General features: G+C 40.9%; 1 protein-coding gene across 1 annotated transcript; it reads left to right on the plus strand.

Moving 5' to 3' along the window:
- Positions 1-8,846: 8,846 nt before the first annotated feature.
- Mmp7 (matrix metallopeptidase 7) lies at positions 8,847-18,779 on the plus strand. The gene is made up of 6 exons (XM_020168004.2): positions 8,847-9,025; positions 11,794-12,020; positions 12,104-12,252; positions 13,482-13,610; positions 15,233-15,394; positions 17,766-18,779. The coding sequence occupies exons 1-6, from the start codon at positions 8,918-8,920 to the stop codon at positions 17,792-17,794; spliced, it is 804 nt and encodes a 267-aa protein (XP_020023593.1). The 5' UTR covers positions 8,847-8,917; the 3' UTR covers positions 17,795-18,779.
- The last annotated feature ends 1,351 nt before the right edge of the window (positions 18,780-20,130 follow it).

The raw sequence follows: 20,130 nt of genomic DNA on the forward strand, positions 1-20,130 counted from the left end.
ATTACGCTCATAAAAGGATAACTTCTCTGTTTCAGGGCTTCTCCTGTGTCCACTGTTTCCCTAAATAATCAGCTCAAAATAGCCCTTATATTAATTAATGAGATGTACTTGAGGTGGCATTTTCTGGTCTCCTACAGTCATATTTGGGGTGGCATGTGCAGACCCCCATCACATTCATATGCATACTTACCAAAACTTTTAATAATGCAGAGAATTGAGGAAGCACTTTGCCTGAATAATTGACAGAATAGGTTTTGGTGTCAGATCAGGTTTAAACCTTGACTCCACCACCTACTAACAAGTCACTTAAAACCCTTGTGACTCTCTGGCCTCAACTATAAAGTCATGGTGATGAGAACAATGATTCTGCTACCCTTCATCAAGTAACATCACTAAGTAGGAGGAAAAATTCATGCCTGATTAACTGAAAATAATGCACCGCTCTGTCCATCAGCCTCACACAGGGATAACACCAGAGACGATAGGGAGGAGCAAGGCTTCCAGAGTAATGAGAGCATTTGGTGTTGATGTCAACGAAGATAAGCACTTACCACCTGGGTCTGGAGAGGAAGTGAGGTGATCACAGGTAAGTACACACACAGATTTCTGAATAATCACAAGGCGCTTGACTGTCTGCCATGATCTGGAAGACGTAAGACAGCAAGGCTGTAAGATCAGAGACAAGGATTTCTGGGAAAGTAGTGCCTGAATGAACTTATGGAAGGAAGCACAAAATGTGCAGATCTTTGTATCTCACATCAGTGCCCAAAGGAACATTTGTGAAGGAGGAAGCACGAATGCCTGGGTGGAGAGGATGAGGCATCCAGTGGCAGTTTGCCCTCAGGAACCATGAACACAGTGGACCCAGGATCAGCTCAGCCCCCCCTGGTAATGGCCATGGAGGCTCTGCATGAGCCTGGTTGTGGTTGATCTACCTGGTGATGGTGATGGTGGTGGTAATGATGGTGACAATGGTGGTGGTGATGTTGATGCTGAAGGGTTGACTTCACTAAGGACTGAATCTATGCCTGCAGTATGGCACCATCCTTCAAGAGGACCAACTGGTCATTTGGTGATAAGATAATTAAATCAAACCCATTGTCCCTGGAGGGGCAGCAGTTCATGGTTATTGAGACTGCAAATGTTATAAGTATGGATCCGTCCTCATCACCCTCAGCATGACGGTCAAATCTTCTCCTCTGTCTTTCTTTACCTCAGTAAACACCTTGCATCACACAGACCTCATTGCATTCTCATTTTGTGCATCTGTTCAACCAAACGGCTGGCTTCTTGAGGGAAGATTCTGGGTCTTACTCTTCATGAATTACCCAGTCCTGCTATTGGGCCAGAATGCAGAGCACATACTTTATAAACATGTGTGAAGTGAGTGAATTAGAAACCCATGCAGACACTCAAGTGAGGGATACTAACATTCATAAGCTGGACAGTGGCAGTGGCTTTGTCTCCCAGTGATGCCCCTGTCACAGTCATCAGGAATAGTAGACTTTTATAATCATACTGGGTTGGGGGACATGGAGAATTGGACCAGACAGTAATTGAGCTGTAAAATTACACCATTATCTGTTCATCACAAAAACACTGTATTAGAAATCTGTCATGTCTCTGTAGTCCTAGTGCAATGTCTGACATGACATAAACACTAAATATATGTTTGTAGAATGAACAACTAAATGATTGAATTAATGAGGGAGGGATAGCACAGCATGCAATATTGGAGAGAGGCTGGGCTTAACAGACCAGCAGGCGTGGATTTAATTCCAGCCCTACTGCTTGCTAGCTATTCTAACTTTGAGAATAAAATAAATATAACAATAACCCTGCATTATGCAGGACTTTTTTGGCTGAAAGTATCAGAAAACCAAACCATACCAGCTGAATCACCAACAAACAAACACAAGATTAGGGACTTTTATTGGCTCACAAAGAAATCCAAGCAGAGCACTCCTTTCGATCTGGTTAAATAAAGAAAATCAAGTGATGTTATCGGAAATCTGAAGACCTCTGATCAGCTTTATTCTCAGACAGGTTTTCTGCAGGTGGTAACAAGAGGGTCACTGGGATGTTCCAAGCTTGTATGGGGCCCTAGACTCATACTCCAGGTAAAAAACAAGACCTTTTCTTGGCCACTGTCAACATCAAACCCAGAAACAAATACTGTGTGGATCATACATGGAGCAGAGGAGATGATAAGGACAGTTCTGCTCTTGGGACCCAGAAATCTATGTGCACTAAGGTTTCAGTGTGCTTCCTTGCAACACAGGGTCACTGAGGAAGAGACCACACCTAGCGTGCTATGAAGGACAAATAAGACTTCTTCAGAGAGTTCAGCTGTCCGCACAACATGCAGGCGATGGGGTACAGGTGGATATAGAACTCAAAGGAAGGAGAGTGGAAAGACCCAGCATGAACTCATGAAGCCCACCCCACTTGGGATAACAGGAGCCCTAAGTGAAAAGCAGAAGTGAGAAGAAAGGAAATCCAAAGGTAAATAGTTATCAGATCACTACGCCCCTTTGATGCCATGGTAAGTAACGTTGACTTTATTCTTAGGTTCCAGCTTCACACATTCAGGGTGCTTACACCCTGGTGGGTGAACGGGTGGTGGGAGAACAGAGAGACAAGGTAGAGCTCTGTAAAGCAGTGAGGGCGCAGGCATGGTTACAGGCGGACTCTCTAGACTCAAGAGTCAGGTTTTATATTCTGGCTCCAACAGTCAGTAGCTCATGCAACCTTGGTCAAGTTGCTTACCTCTCTGTGTCTCAGTTTCTCCACCTATAAAATGAGATTAACAAGAATATCAACCTCATGGGATTGTGAAATTAAATACACAAAATGCATTAGAATAGTGCCTCAAAATAAGTTATCATTATTCTTGAATATCAGTTTGTTCATTTCTTTATTGTCTTTCTTCTTAAAGATTTAGTAACACAGTCTTTTTTTCTATTAAATTAAGACATTATGGATTAAAATTTGAAATTTTCCTGAATCATTATGAAGGCAACATATCAAACAATTTCACATACCCCCATGGTGAGATACCCTAAACCACACTCCTAGGATAGCCAGGGAACCTGAGAAATATGCTTACGGACAGGAAGAAGCTGGGGCTCTCTTCAGGCAATCAAGATCCTAAGCATCGCCAAAGTTGACAGAACCCAAACAGAGGTAAGTGCAGGCAGGAAGAAGGCCATTCCTGCAAAATGACCCTTACTTACTCACTGATGCCTGAGAGTTCTTAGAAAGTAGGTAACAGTCCCCAGCTATGGACATAGGACTGGGGTGTAATGACCCGTGGTAGGGCTAAAGGAGGTTGAAGATCCCCAGGACAGGTAGGTGACTCTACAGATCCTAAGAGTTGCGAAGGAAGAAGGAACATTGGTGAGCTGGGCACTGAAGAGGGTGGGGTGGTGACAGTAAGCTGGAGGCAAGGGGCCAAAAGATGAAATAATCCTGGTGATACCGGAACTCCTCTGGCCTGAACCCAGCCTTAAGCTAGCAAATTCCCTCAGCGACAACCACATGAGAAACCTGAGTGATGACAGCGTCGGGTGAACCGCAAATTTGGACTTAAGATAATCAGAGGATGTGGTCTAGCCAGAGCCTAGGGCTGCGCTGTGGCCAGAGGCTGTAAGCACATTGCTGTACTGGAATCATCCCAAACCTGAAAGTGCCTGGGTTTCTTCAACAATGAAGACTGGTTTAGCACTGCAAGCTGTTTAAAACTATGGCTATATACAACACAATAAAAAGTCCCAATAATTACGATGGTTTCCTCTTCAAATCGCATAAATCTTTTGCCTTTTACTGAAAAGTCCCAATAATTGTTTGGGTCTAAGCAATGCTCTAAATGAATATTAAAGGCAGTCTAAACATGGTAGAAGAAAAGTCAAATACTCTCAGAGTAACTGAATGAAAGTCAAAAATATTCTCAGATACTCAGAGTAATTACTCAGAGTAATTTTTTGCATTAGAACAGCATCTCAAAAAAAGTTATTAGTTCTTTCATGCTTTGATTGTCTTTCTTCTTAATGATTTAGTAAAGAAAGTTTTTTTATTAAAAAAAAAACATTAGACACAATCTGAAGTAAGTTGTATGAGTCATCTCTAGGCAGACTCTAAGATTTACTGGTTTACCATTTCAACCTTCCTGAGTTTTCCCCCTGGCAATGGTCCATTGTTCATGCTTTATACCCAGATTTAATTGATAAAGACCTTGTGCTTTCCTTGTTTAAAAATAATAGATTCTATGATAAGGAGATTCCTTTGGCTTGTTATTTTAGCATGACACATTGTAGCATTTAAGAGAGTGACTTCCTTATGCCTCAGAAAACACTAGCATTAACAGTCCAATAAAAATATTGTAATAAAACCGTTTAAATCTGTTTTTCTTCTGCATTTGACTGATCTCTGTGTTAAATTCATAGACATAAAAAAATATTATAACAAATAAAAACTCCCAGCATAATATGACAGCAATGCATTTACTGACCTCTTTCTGTGCTCCAAAAACACTGCTCAGTCTTTAATACACTGTGTCTTCTCATTTAATCCTCACCATAACCCAAAAAGAAAAGGCTGTCCCTATTTTTCAGGGAAGGAAGCTAAATTTCAAAGAGGTTAAATGTTTTGTTACTGTAACAGAAGGAAGCTGATCAGGGCTGAACGAGCCTCCTTTAATGTGATAGATAACAAGTTATGCTTGTACATCAGAGGGCATTATCAACAAAGGGGAAAGGTGATTGACAGGATGGGAGGACATATTTGCAAATCATACAGCTGATAAAAGGTTACCATCTAGAATATACAACAGACTCTAGAACTCCTACACCTCAACAACTAAAAGGCAACCCAACTGAAAATATAAGTAAAGTGCTCGGACATTTCTCCAAAGATACACAAATGTACAACAAACACTGAAAAGATACACAGCCTCATTCAGAAGGCATTAAGGAAATAGAAATCAAAGCCACAGTGAGACACTGCTTCATGCCTACTGTCTTTCCACAATAATAATTTTTAAAAAACAGAAAATGAAAAATGTTGACAAAGATACAAAGCAACTGAAATCCTGGTACACTGCTGGTAGGGATGTTAAAATGGTGAGATTGCTATAGAATACAGTTCGGTGATATCTCAGAAAAGCTAAAGCTAGCATTCAGGAGGTGGAAGATCACAAGTTCAAGGCCAGCCTGAACAACATAGCAAGACCCTGTTTCAAAAAACCAAAAATAAAAGTTAAGCCTAGACTTGCCATATACCCCCACCAACCCCACTCCTAGTATGTACTGAAAATAATTGGAACAGGTATTCAAACAAATATTGGTACAATGATCACTCCACAATAATTCTCAATTGCTAAAATACAAAACCACCCAAATGCCTATTGAAGGATGAATGGATACAGTGGGCTACCCCCATACAATGGGATAGTTTCTATCCACAAAAGGAAATGAAGTTCTGGCATATGATCCCACACGAGTAACCCTTGAAAATATATGAAGAGAAGTTACCCAAATGCCAAAGAATAGTTATTACATAATTACACTTATATGAATAGTCAGATTTACAGAGATAGAAAGGAGAATGGATATTACCAGGGGCTGGAGAGAGAGAGAAGACAGCTGTTTGAGATGATGAAAAAGTTTCAAGTGAATGTTATTACAACTATACAGAATTGTGACTATGCTTAATGTCACTGAGGTGTGCATTTTTAAATGATTAAAATAGTAAATTTTATGCCACCCCCTCCAAAAAAATATAAAGTTTGATTTTTCTTCCCTTTTTCTATTTAAGAGGCAGAGATTAGGAGGATGGTGGATTGAGGGCAGCCCAAGCGAAAAAAATTAGTGAGACTCCATCTCAACAAGCTAGGTATATCTGCAATTCCAGCTTTGCAGGAGGCATAGGTAGGGGGCTCGTGATGTGAGACAAGCCCTGAGCCAAAAGTTTGAGAGTCTATCTGAAAAATAACTAAAGCAAAAAAGGTCTGAGGGCATGACTCAAGTGGTAGAGTACCTGCCCAGCAAGCACGAGGCCCTGAGTTCAAAGCCCAATACCACCCTCAAAAAAGTAAGTCATTCGCAACTTGTATCTTTAGACTAGATCACTCTCACAAGCTCCAGATGTGACTTTCAGGCTGAAACCTCAAACTCAATGTCCAGTATTGATGTCAATTGCTTAAGTACAACCAAGTCCCTCTTCCTTCTTGTGTGAGCCTCATCCCCACCATAGCAGCACCTTCCATGAGGCTCAGTCCTTCTCTGATTCTTTCTTCCTCACTCCTGAAACCAACCAGCAACCAGGTTTTGCTTTGTTTTATTTGTTCTCAATCTTAGTTTCTAGACATGTCTTGGATCGCCTTCCTCTGTTCCACTTAGAGTCACAGTTTTAGTAAAAGACCTCCTCTTCCTTCTCTCACCTTCATTGCTGTCATAAATTTCTGTTGGTCTCTCTGTCCCTTTAACATCCCTCTATAGAGAGCCACTTCTCTCTCCTCAAGCCAACTTTAGAACAGTCAGTAGCATCTTCTCACAGCATTGAAAATCTGATCATGCTAATTCATTCCTTTCAAACATTCCTTCACACCCCGTGGGATGAAGCCTGCTGTCCCTGGTATACATGACAGACTGTCAACAACTTGATCCACTTGCTTTGGAACCACTCACATTGGCCTCTGACCCCAGCCACACTGACCACTCCCTCTTTCCCCTTCTGTGGTCTGCACGGGGCTCACTCTTGTACATTTTATGGGTTTGGACATACATGTAAAGATCTGAATCCACCATCATAATATCACGCATTATATTTTCACTGCCTCAGAAATCCTGAGCTCTAGCTGTCCATCCTCACCTCCCTTACTCCCCCCCGACCCTCGAATCTTTCAACTCTCTCCATCATTCTGTCTTTTCCTGACATCCTGCAGCTGGACTCACGCAATACTCACATTGGCTTTGTTCACTTAGTAAAACTCACTTAACGTGCTTCCACGTGTCTTCGTGGCTTGTTAGCTCATTTATTTTTCATGCTGAATTATATTCCACTGTGTGGATGCACCACAGTTTCTTTATCCATTCACCTACTAAAACACATCTTGGTTGCTTCCCAGTTTTGACAGTTATGAGTAAAGCTGCTATAAACGAACGTGTAGAGTTTTGTTTTTTGTGGTGCTAGGGACCCAGGACTTTACACATGCTAGGCAAGTGCTCTGCCACTGACCTGTATCCTTACTTATTGGTTTTTTTGAACAGGGTCTCACTATGTAGCCCAGACTGACTCACCAGTCTCGATCTTCCTGCCTCCACCTCCCGCATGGGATTACAGGCATGTACTACCACACCTGGCTTGTACAGATTTTTATGTGGACATAGGTTTTTATGTCCTTTGGGTTGATACCAAGTAATCCAATTCCTGGATTATGTGCTAAGAGGGTGTTTAGTTTGGTAAGAAACTGCTGACCTGTGTTTCAAAGCAGCTGCAGCATTTTACATTCCCACGAGCCCATCTTGCATCTGGTGGTATTGGTGTTCTAGATTTAGGCTGTTCAAATAGGTACACCGTGGTACCTCCTTGTTGTAGTTTACATTTCCCTGGTGACGTGATGGGGACCATCTTTTCCATATGCTTATTTGGTACTTGTGTATCTTCCTTAGTGAGGAGTCATCGGTGCACTTTTAATCAGGTTGCTGGTGTTCTTACTGTTGATTTGTAAGAGTTCTTTGTATAGATCTGTATCAGATGCGTCTTTGGGCAACAGTCCTCCATCAGATGAAGCTTTTACAAATATTTCCCTGGTCTTTGGTTGGCCTTCTTCTCTGAGAGAATGCCTTTTGGTTTTAATTCAATTCAAAGATCACTGCATGTCTCATATAACTTCATTATTAGCTGATCCGAATAAAGTCTATAAAAACCACTTATTCTACAAACATTTATTTTGGATAGTCGCACATGTAGCTAGGCAGCAGTTGGAGCCAGAGTGACGGGAAGACAGAGATGGGAGAGAGTGATTTCCATGTTAAAGGTCTGACAGACGGACAAGACCAGCCCAGGCTTGAAGATTTTGTTTGTGCTTTTGTTTTGCTTTATTTCATGTAATTCAAGAAAAACTAGGGATAGTGTTGACTGGTAAGAAAAGAAAGAACTTGATTAAAAGGACACCTAAAGAAGGGAATTCTCAGTGCATGGCTGAGGTACCTGGGGGCTGAGGGGATGAGGCATGGACTACAGTGGCCACTGACCGCCATAACACAGCATTTCCATCTGCAGCTCTGCCATCTTCCTCCTCTACAAAGAACCAGGGGATGTTGGTGCTGTCTTATTTCTTTATTCTTTTCTTTCTTTCATTTTCTTTTTTATTAGACAGAGTCTCACTATGTAACTCAAGCTGCCTCTGCCTCCCTAGTGCTGGGATTACAGGCATGCACCATCATATCTGGCACTATGTTCTATTTCTTGACTTGGGTGACTGTCACAGTACTTACTTAACAATATTATTTGTAAATTTGTGCACTTTCCCATACATTAAAATTTTTTAGAAAAATTCTTTTTAGATATATCCTAATATCCTAAGTGATATGTCCCCATTTTTTTTAATTGAGAAGACTCGTGTGAGTAGTAATTTGATCCTAGCAAATAAAAAGAGTTTTCTCATGGATTCAGCAGATAGGGAAAAAAATCCTTTGAAAGATAAATCCATGTCACGCCTCTTGCCAATAGGACACAATACTTCCTCATTGCTGTTAATGAAAAATAACACACGCTTTCTAAAAAGAAAGAAAACACTCAAATGAGTCACCGATTTCCACATTCAGGGCTGGGAAGCTCTATAAATTTCTCCAGCCTCTAGCAGAAAACATCAAACCAACCATAGGTCTGAGAACAATCGTCTTTTGACGTAGCTATGCAGCTGGCCCTGCTCTGTGCTGTGTGTCTGCTGCCCAGCCACCTGGCCCTGCCGCTGCCCCAGGAGGAGGGAGGCATGAACAAGCAACAGTGGGAACAGGCTCAGGTATGTCACAGACCACTCACCTGGGGCTCAGTGGTCTCGCCATCAGCTTTAGAACTGTGTTTTCCAACTGTGGCTCCTTCTGTGTTAATATTGCAATGGGTTTTCTTGTTGGTAATATTTCTGATCACAAAGGCAATATGTATTTTCATCAAGAACCTTTCAGAGCAGGGTGGAGAGCCTGTTCAAACTGGGTTTGTTCCAACTCCTTCATCGACTATGTAGATGAACTTAGAAATGTCATTAAGTTCCTTGGAGATAATAATGATATCACTACATGGGGCTGTTACAGAGCCCTTGACACAGTACCTGAAACATTGCTCATACTCGGTGAATTGAAGTTGTGTTATTTATTGTAACTGGAAATTATTTTCATGAACTGCACAGAAACTCTGCCTCTTAGATGAGCACTACCTGTGATGGAGGGATGTGAAGTCAGAGACCACCAGGATGGTTCTGAGGAGGGCAAGGCATTGACTTCTGAATTTGTTTCCCCATATGGCCAAAGAAAATGATAAAGCTTGTGTTTCATGCCTCACAGGATAATTCTAGTGAAAAACAGAACATCGTAATGCCAACTTGCACATATGTAACCGTTACAGGTTACAAGATTTCCATATGCACCAGGTCCTTTAATCGTCAGCTGTTTCCTGAGACAAAGAAGAAATCAAAGTTAAGTTGATTTGCATTCTTGTTACAGGTAGAGACAGGAATCAAGGCAAGTGTTACTAGCTCAAAAATCACATTTTTTCCAATACACTAAGAAATTAGTAAGTATAAAAATTATTACTTGGTAATATAATAAGATAATTAGTCTTAAGTACTGTTTATAAATTTAAGCCATAAACATAAGAAAAATCAAATTTTCTTCACATTCTTGAACTTTTAAAGAGGTCCAATATGATATACTAGATTGAACCAGAAGAAATTACCAACATTTAACTATTTTTTACCCTCCTGAACAGCAATTCTCGTGGCAGGTTTTATCTACCTAACGGGCTCTGCAGAAGGCGACCATTTGCATGAGTACTTAGTCCCTTTCCTTAGCATGCGGGCTGCCAGAACTAGAAGGATGCTCGCTAGATTTCACAGAAAGCAGGAAAGCTCACTGCAAGGATGCAGAGACATTTCTTCAGGGGAGCGTCTTTGTAAAGTCTACAGCCCTGGAAGGGATAAAACAGGTTATTTGCTTCTAAATAAGGAATTCATTCACAGCTGTCATGGATGACCAAAAAGTATTTTTTGTTGTGAATGAAACACAGTCACTGGTAACAGATGCACAGGGCAAAATATTTGTAAGGTTACCCAGGTGCAATGCATGCATTCTCCTGATTTTCAGACTAGTAACCATTACCATACAGTCCAATACTATTTTGAATCTTTCAACAATAATACTATCATGTATTATCATGTATAATCATGGATATCATGTATTATCATGTATAAGCCTATCTATTTATTTTTCTTATTCTTTTGTTTGTTTCTTTGTTGTTTTGCTTTGGTGTTTTGAGACAAGTTCTTACTACAACATAGACCAAGCTGTTCTTGAATTTTCTATCCTCGTGTCTCAGCTTCCAGAGTACTGGGATTATAGGTGTGAGCCACCATGCCTAATGGTTTTAGTGTTTCGAGGCAAGGTCTCACCATGTAACTCAGGCTGGTCTTGAACTTGCTATGTAGTCCAGGCTGGTTTTGAACTCCCAGTCCTCCTATCTCTGCCTCCCAAAACTTATATATTTTTCTAATGAAATGACTTTAGAATCAGATCACAGGCAGCCTCAGAGTGACCTTCTGCAGGTTCTTGACTTCTCTGAACCATGACTCCTCATATACAATGGAGATAGCAATGCCAAACTTGCTTCATAAGGTGGTGATCAGGTTTAAAATCGACATGAGTCAGTGCCTTAAATGTTCCTGTGACTTTGCTACCGTGGTTGTTCCTTTAGTTTGTTTTCATTCTGGCCAATGGATTCCCATTCCAATTCCCACATGTTAGGAAACTTTAAAAAATTCCCAGGGACACAACTGTACCTGGAAGAGATCTGGAAAGCCTGCTGTACCCTGCCACCTCCCCGGGTGGGTTTTGCAAGGAATGTAACAGTGGAAAGAAGGAATTGCAGTCAGGACATTCAGGTCTGCTACCCACTTACGTGTGAGCCTAGGAAAATCATTTGGATGCTGAGTTTGGGGTTCTTCACCTAGACAATCAGTTCAAACTAGTATCCTCTCCCAAACTGAAATGTTAAGATCCTTTAAACTGCAGATGGGACCAGATCTCAGTAGGATCTTAGACAGGCTGGTGGACCTGGGTCTACGATGCAGAGGGGTTCTGGATGTACCTCTTGAGGCCTCACTGGGACACTTCCTGACCATTCTAGAAACAAGCCTAAGCTTTAAAAGTATGTGGTGTGTTTCTTTTCAAAACATTTAACAAGAGCAAAGAGAAGCTGAGGGACTTTTCAGTTCATGAACTGGCAAGGCAGTTCAATATTACCGATATTATATTAATATAATAATACTAGCATAACGCAATACTGTTAATATAATGTTTTTTTATTATTTATTAATATTATATTATTGTATCAATATTATTATATTATTAATATTCAACTTTCTCCCACTAGTATATGCTAATTTTACTTACTGACTACACAACTTCTCTGTCTTCAAATCACTGCTGAATCCACGAGAACCAGAGGTAAAAGGTGCAGATCTCTGAGTGAAAGAAGACAGAAAGGAGAACGACTGGTTAATTACTCTCTTTTCAACAGGACTATCTCAAGAGATTTTATTTACATGACTCAAAAGCAAAGGGTGCCAACAGCTTAGAAGCCAAGCTCAAGCAGATGCAGAGGTTCTTTGGCTTGCCCGTGACAGGAAAGCTAAACTCCCACATCATAGAGGTCATGCAGAAGCCCAGGTGTGGAGTGCCAGATGTCGCAGAATTCTCGCTGTTCCCCAACAGGCCGAAGTGGACTTCCAAAGTCGTCACCTACAGGTTAGTTTCACTTTGGCTCATTTGACGAAAGCAATAAAGCCCTTTTCCTAAGAGGGCAAACATTTGTTCTTGTCTGCCCCTAGGATCGTATCATATACTTCAGACCTGCCACGTGTCACAGTGGATCAAATAGTGGAGAAGGCTTTAAGCATGTGGAGGGAGCAGATTCCGCTGGACTTCAAGCGAGTTAGGTCGGGAACCGCTGATATCATGATCGGCTTTGCCAGAGGAGGTGAGGGGGATTCCTGCAGGCTAACTCGGTGTGCTAGTTTATGTGTCTGTTGTTCATGCCCGTGCTCTCCTCTTTTCAAGCTGTAATCCTGTTGCTAGAGATCTTGGGCTGGAGACCCGCCTCAAGTGGCAGAGCACCTGCCTAGCAAGTGTGAAGCCTTGAGTCCAACCCCAAGTACCACCGAAAGAGAAAAAAGGGCTAGAGATGCAGTCCAGTGGTACAGCAAGTTCTTAAGGTGCATGAGGACCTGAGCACCACCACCAAAATAAAAAAACCCTTTGATGAGCTATAGAGATGTTTTATACATACACACGTATATATGTTTAGCTATATTACGTACAATTTTTCTAGCAGGAATTGGCAAACTATGACTCATGAGGCAAATGCAGCCCACTGCGTGTTTTTGTAAATACAGTTGCGTGGAACACAACCATGCTCTCTCACTTACCCATTGTCTTGTATTTTCTTATGACCAATTCCAAATGGGCTTGGATTGTGATTCAGCCCATCACATCCACAAAGTTTAAATTGCTTGTTATCTGACCCTTCATAGAAAATATTTGCCAGTCCCATGTGTGTATATAATGTGTGTATGTATACATACATTAAATGCACAGTATTCATGTGTTTACAGTACATATATGCTGTGAACTTAGCTGAAACTTGAACCTGAGCCCACAAGGTTAGCCACCCTAAAGAAAATGTTATGGGAAGCACTAATAGCAGCACTACAAGTTTTTCAGGAACTGAGTGGACCGGATAAATTCTGATACAATCTGAAGACAAATAGCTCTGCATTCCATTTTCAGAGCTCTTGAGCATGGCTCTCTAACTAGACTCACAAACGATAAGCTGGATTATTAAGAAAATGCACGAAATAATAACACAAATGTAATACTCACACCCAACCTTATTCCCACCACAATTTGACATAGCAAGGCGACCAGACTAAGCAAAGTCTTAACTGCAGCCATAAGTTAGACATAGATGTGGCTGAGGTCCTGCGTCCAATGAGCCGCCAACATTTGGTGGTTATCAGTGATGGGTAGTGGGTCTAAGGTACCAGGTAAGCAGCCAAACCGTTTTACGTATATAACTACATCTGGTACCAGCAATGCCAGCTAATTGGACTGGGCTGCTTTTTCTAACCCCAGAAACATGTAGACTAAAAAAATAAAATGATCAGATTAAAATTCAGTCACTAAGTGAAGTCTCTCGTCCTCTTGCAGCTCATGGGGACTTCTACCCATTTGATGGTCCAGGAAACACCCTGGCTCATGCCTTTTCACCTGGGCCAGGCCTGGGAGGAGATGCTCACTTCGACAAGGATGAACACTGGACCGATGGGGGCAGTCTAGGTATAGAATCCCATGTCTCTTCTACTATACATCCTTTTGAAAGTCACAGATGGGCACTAACTTTAATTTGACCAGTTCTTTAATTTAAATAATGATGGAAACCTTCATTACCAACCACTGAGCTGTATGCTTTAGGTGCCTTATCTCATGGAATACATTTATAATTTGCATATGCAAAGATGAGAGCTCAGGCCATGGAGTCAGGTAGCACTTAATTTGCTGTGTCTCTACCCATGACTTACTGTGTGTCCTTGGGCAACTTCTCTGAGCCTCAGTTGCTTCTGCTGTAAGATGGGAATATGAATAGTTCTCACCTGAAAGGCCGTTCTTTAAATTAGATAAGATGATGCTTATATGGTGTTTAGCAGAGTGCTAGGAGTATATTAATAATTCACTAAATTATAGCTCCTTCTTCATATTTCCCACAAGTAAAGTGTCTCAAATGGGGAAAGAGCAGCAGAGATTATGATGTTTAAGGATGGTGTGCAATTCCAGGACGCTCGCTATTGCTTGAGAACCAGCTTCATGACCCACCCATCCTACTCATCACGTTACAAGATGAAAGATTACAGACAGGTTGGAGGACTGAGAGAGCGGAGCTCTGGCATAAATAATTCTAATCTTTCTTTAAAATATCAGTTAATCTTGAAAGGACTCATTAATCTTTAAAAGATTAATCTTTAAAGGATTCATTAATCTTTAAAAGATTAATCTTTCTTTAAAAATGGCTCCTAACTGGCCCTGAAAGAGAAACTGCTATTTGTGTTTGGCAAAGGGAATTTATCATAGCTTCAAACAAAGTAGTGAAAACCTGACCTATGGGATGGACTAACCTGTGTAACATGGTGACCCTGCCTCCTTTCACACTTTACATGTCTTCTCCATTCTCCTTCTTCCCGCTCAAGAGGGGTTAAAAGCTGCATCCTTCAACCTAACATCACACAGTTGGAACTCTGGCAACTCTTCAAATGGACAGGCTCAAACTTCCTCCGTCATTCCTTTCTACGAGTCTAAAATGTATATTGAATACATATATTTGATACAAATGTATGAATCAAAGTCTAAAACAAAACCCAGCAATGCCTGGAGATCTTGCCTTTTATTCTTGGCTCTCTCACAGCTGACTTTCTGTTCTTAATATTCAAAGTCATAATCATGAATAGCCATTATTTTCAATATTATTGGGAAAGTCTAATTATCATGACAAATCTATAGGGTTAGAATTGCACCTTCTATTTAATAAAAATTAACTTGCAAGAGTTGTCCAGTCAGTAAGTAATAGAGCCATGTGTCAAGCCCAGGTCTTAGTGCTGCTAAGGGCTTTGTTTTCCAGTATAGAATGTTGCTATCTGAGTGACTATATAAATGAATAAGCAGAAAAACTTTACATTTTTAATAAGCAGAAGCAGCGATGAATTAATAGCACTACTATTCTGATTCTCCTTCTAACCCCACCCCAGAAACAAATAAGTAAAACTATGGAAGATTGAGAGGTGGGTCTTTTTACAGTTATTTATAATTACTGTTAGTACTATTATTTTATTATTATTATGTTACCTAGTATGCTATAGGGACTTGCATAGTTACTTTAACAGTTCTGGATGTCACTCCATTGGTTGTAGGAATTAACTTCCTGTTTGCTGCGACTCATGAACTTGGCCACTCTCTGGGTCTGGGTCATTCCTCCGACCCCGACGCCGTGATGTTTCCAACCTACGGAACTGCAGAGTCACAAGACATCAAACTCGCACAGGATGACATTAACGGCATTCAGAAACTATACGGTAATATTTATGGTTTCCAATAAAGAGAATTTCACATTTTACTCCTATGCTAGACTCAGGAAACGGAGGCTAGGAAACTGTTATTTACATGGAAATGCACAGTGGAACTTATTCTGAGAGCCTCTGGAGGAGAGCTGGGGGTATGGCTCAGTAGAGCACTTGCCTAGCAAGTGTGCGGTCCTGAGTTCAATCCCCAGCACTAGAAAGCATAAAATAAAATACAGTCTAATGTGGAGAAAGATTAGACCTAAGATTCTCAAAATTTAATGAGTCTATTTTGTACTATGAGTGTGAAGTGACACTGGTTTTATGTTAAGCTTCAGTGATACAGTATCACATGGTGACATTATGAAACATTTTCAAGCTTCCCTTCAAACTGCCACCCACTGCCCCCCCTTGCTTGGTTCAAATACTTTCGGTCAGTCCCCAGGGAGGAAGAGACTGAAGGGACAGCACGGCACCTTCCATAGCCACCGCCTCCCTAGGATGTGGCTTTGGTAATTAAAAGGGACCAATTTTTCCTGCTTCTATATCTGTGTAAGGAGAGGGGTTAACCATGAACAGCAGCTAATAACTACTGTTCGTGAAGCTAATGGATAGCTCCTGTTCCACTGTACACATTTTGTTTTAATCAAGTTCCAAATGCAGTGTTTTTAGGAGTTTGCTGATTCATACTTGTGTGATGAAGTCAGTCAGAAGTAGTAGTTGAAAAAATCAATCAAGGGCAAGGCTAAAAATCCATGTCTCTGGAGAAAGACAAGAAAGAGAAGGCTCAAAGAGGTGAAGTGAATTATCCAAAGTCACAGGGCTCAGGACTGGAGGAGTTCACTATCTTATGTATCATATCTGGTATATCCCTGCCTGGTGCCACCTAGTAAGCCTTCCAAAGCAACCTGGACAAGAGACTATAGAATTTTGTCTTTAACTTGGCACTTACTGTCAGATTTATCCAGCAAGCTATCAGGATGAGTACACACGCGCATGCACGCTCACGTGCGCACACGCACACATGCACAAGGACGGTAAGGATGTGCTGCAGAAACATCACAGAAGAGTCTTCGAGTAATGGAAAGAGCAGTGAAAGTGCTTCACATAAGAGTACTGTCCCTAGAGGAACAGATGGAAAATGGATTTCCGCAATCAGCTGGACTTAGAATGGACTATAAATCAGCATTTCCCAAACTGCTCCTTGAACACTAGTCCTACAATTCCCAAAAATGGCACTAAGGAAAAATAACTTCAATAAATACCTACTCTATCCTACTATATTTCAGATGTATAAAATAGGAAAGAGTGCTGAACACATACCGTTTAACTCAGTGGTTCCCAAATTATAATCATTTTATGGAATGCCCACTGAAATCTGATAAAGTAACACTTCAGAGAAAACACTTTGGAAAATGCTTTGTAACTAGACCAGAAGATCTAATGTAAAGAGCTATTGTCTAAAAGACTCAACAAGATATTGGCTATTGTTGACGAGGTCATCATCCCAAAACAGAAAATACTCCCCTGTCTTTATGTAGAACAGCAGAACTCATAGAATGCTCCATGGCATTCTGCAACTATTTTAGAACATAAAGAAGATCTAAGGCAGAATCAATAAACTGAACGGGAAGAAAACTGATTGGTGCATTAAATCCTTAAATATTGGACAAACAGGCACCCCAATCCAAGTTGGAAAGAAGAAACTTCTGTGCAAATGGAAGTAAGATTTAATTACGTAGGCAATAACTTTAGGAGTTTATTAATCTAAAAAGTAATGTGACACTTGCCTAGCAAGTGGGTTCAATCCTTGCAAGAAAAAAATATATGAGCAAAAAATATAACTTTGATTAAACTCATGAAATCAAGACTCCTAATGCTATTTTCAGAATAATAACAATAGGTAAAAATACATTGGGAAGCTGGGAATGGGATGCTGAAGTAGGAGTATAATGAGTTCAAGACCAGCCTGGGCCACAGGACAAGATTTTGTCTCAAAACACAACAGCAAACAGCACTGAGTACTTACAGTACACAAACCAAGCTCTTTGCATTAATTAACTCATGTAATCCAACAATTCAATGAGACATCACCATTCCCCATTTTACAGATGGGTAGTCCAATGCTAAGAGGAGTTCAATGATATTTTACTCAGGGTCATACAGCTAGTAGACAGGATGCAAAGACAGCTGATCCCCAGGACCCTCACTCTGTTAATGCTGGTTTCTTAGCCTTTGGGAGTTCATTTTGAAAATCTGTGCGTGAGGCAGATAACACTGAGTGACATTCATATATATTGGGACATTTCCTATGTTTGTATAGTCTTAGAATGGTTTTTATGCACTTTATACCATCTCAGTTTTTACTTATTTTCTTTCTTAACAGGAAAGAGAAGTGATTCAAGAAAGAGCTAGAAACTTCAGGGAGAACACCATTCATTCTTTGGTTCTGCGTCAGTCCAAACCATAACAAGCGTGCGTCTTACACTCCACTTAGCAGTTGCTTTAGCCTCCCTTGTACTGGGTTGGTTTCTGCACATCTCCCCCATGAAGACCAACTTCCTTACTGCCTGACTGGTTCTTACTCAGCCATGACTGTCCTCAGGCAACATGCAGCTGCTAGATGCCAGTAAACGATATATACACAAACAGTAAAACTCGTATTCCATAGTGAAATTACTTACACTTGGGAGCAAGTAGAGCAGCAAGGGAAGATACGGCACACAGAGAAACCAAAGACTAAGACAAAAAAAATCCCCACATTATTTGTTCCATGCCCTGTGACTCACTGACACCTTCCCCTGGGTGAAGCACTCCCTGTGCAGGGGCTTAACCCTGGGACAAGATACACAGCTGGCAGAGGCTTTCCTTTCTTCCTCCTTCTCTGCCCTCCTCACACTCATGCCCATGTGGTCCTCCCTATAAAACAGAAACTGGAGTATATACGGAATTGTCACACCTAAGCCCCCTGTATAACTATCATATGCAAATAAAAATGTTTTTAAAAAAAATAGAAAACTGAGGCCAGTGTGGTGGCTCACCCCTGAAATCCTAGCTACTAGGAAGGCAGAGATCAGAAGGATTGTGGTCTGATGCCAACTGGGGCAAAAAAGTTCATGAGACCCCCATCTCAATCAGTGACTGGGTACAGGGGTGCTCACCCAGCTACATAGGAAAGCACAAGGACGATTGTTGTCCTGGCCATCCACGGGCTAAGGCAAGACGTATCTCAAAATAACCAATGCAAAAAGGGCTGGCAAAGTGGTGCAAGTGACAGACCACCTGCCTAGTAAGCATGAGATCCCGAGTTCAACCCCGAGTACCACCCCAAAAAAAAAAGAAATTGAAATTTACTTTCTTACTGATTTAAATTATGTTCCCTACAATACCCTGATGAGTTGCATTCATTTTTTTAAATTTTTACCTAAAGACTTTTTTTTCTTTACCCAAACAGATCACTATTCTATTAATTCCAACTTACCACCACATTCATCAGGGAGGCATTCTAGGGACAAATAATATGACGGGTGAATCCATGATCCAAAATATGTAACAAGTGTGAACAGGAACTCAAAAACCCTTTAAGTACAGGTAGCAGTGCAGCCGTGATTTCAGCACATTTTTGTTGTTTACTTGTTGCATTTTGCTTTGAACAGCACAGAGCTGTATCTGCCTTGCATTCCTCCACCCTGCCTCTTGGGACAGAGAACTGTCTCCCACTTTGTGCACAATCTTCACAAGCTGTCACTAAAGATGCTACATGCTGTCCAGGTTGAGAGGGGAGTGCAGGACCAGAGCTTGGCCTACCAGATGCTCTCTCTCCAAAACCCTGGAGACTAATGCACACTGGCTGGGGCTTCTGATGACCCTGCCTATCCAATCCTGCACCAGATGGGCTCCCTATGGCAGCCTGGTTCCTGTCCACCTCACAGAATAAGTACAGGGCTTTTCTTCCTTATTTCGTAACGGACTGCATTGCCTTCCAATAAACTTTGTCTATTGTATAAATTAGCCAGAGTTAGTTTATGCCTTTTGTTTGCAAATTCCTGGCACCATAGCTTGACTGGGTGTCCTTTGAGAGCTGCACACATGAACTCTGCTTCTCATTCCATCACTTACTTCAATCTTAACAACAAAGTTAAGCTCCAACTGATCATAGGAGGAAAATTTTCTTATTTCAATGAAAATAGCATAAAGCCTGCTTGTTAGTAGAAATTTGTTCAACAATTAAGGACCCGTATTTGTTTGTTTGTTTTTTATGAAATTGGGGTAAAATACACATGACATAAAATTTACCATCTTGGCCATTTTTTGATATATAATTTAATGTCTTTAAGCAAACTCACATTGGTGTTCAAGAGAAAAGATGCTTAATATCAACACTGTTGGTATTTTTGGCTGAATGATTCCTTGTTCTGGGGCTTCCTGTGTATGATAGCATTCCTTAGCAGTCACCCCTTGCCTCTGCCCCCAGATGCCAAAGAACATCCTCAGCTGTGACAACTATAACTGTCATCAGACAATTCTAATGTCCCCTAAGAGGAAAATAGTCCCCAGATGAGAACCATAAAGCTAAAGAAAATAAACTTTTATTTTACGGTATTATACTTAGTGCCCCTTCCTTTTTTTTTCTAACCAGGACCCTACTGCTCTCTCATCCTGTATCATTCTATAGGAAAGAAAAAGATTATTGTGACATTGGTTGTTTTTGACACTTATTTGAGGAAAGAATTACCATATTTTAAGGAATA

This window comes from Castor canadensis, chromosome 2, assembly GCF_047511655.1.
Source record: "Castor canadensis chromosome 2, mCasCan1.hap1v2, whole genome shotgun sequence".
Taxonomy (NCBI): domain Eukaryota; kingdom Metazoa; phylum Chordata; class Mammalia; order Rodentia; family Castoridae; genus Castor; species Castor canadensis.

Excerpts from the sequence above, each read along its gene's own strand:
- Mmp7 (XM_020168004.2), top strand. The coding sequence starts at position 8,918 with ATGCAGCTGGCCCTGCTCTGTGCTGTGTGTCTGCTGCCCAGCCACCTG. Across the intron at positions 12,253-13,481 it reads GATCGGCTTTGCCAGAGGAG|CTCATGGGGACTTCTACCCA; the intron begins GTGAGGGGGATT and ends GTCCTCTTGCAG. Across the intron at positions 13,611-15,232 it reads GACCGATGGGGGCAGTCTAG|GAATTAACTTCCTGTTTGCT; the intron begins GTATAGAATCCC and ends CATTGGTTGTAG.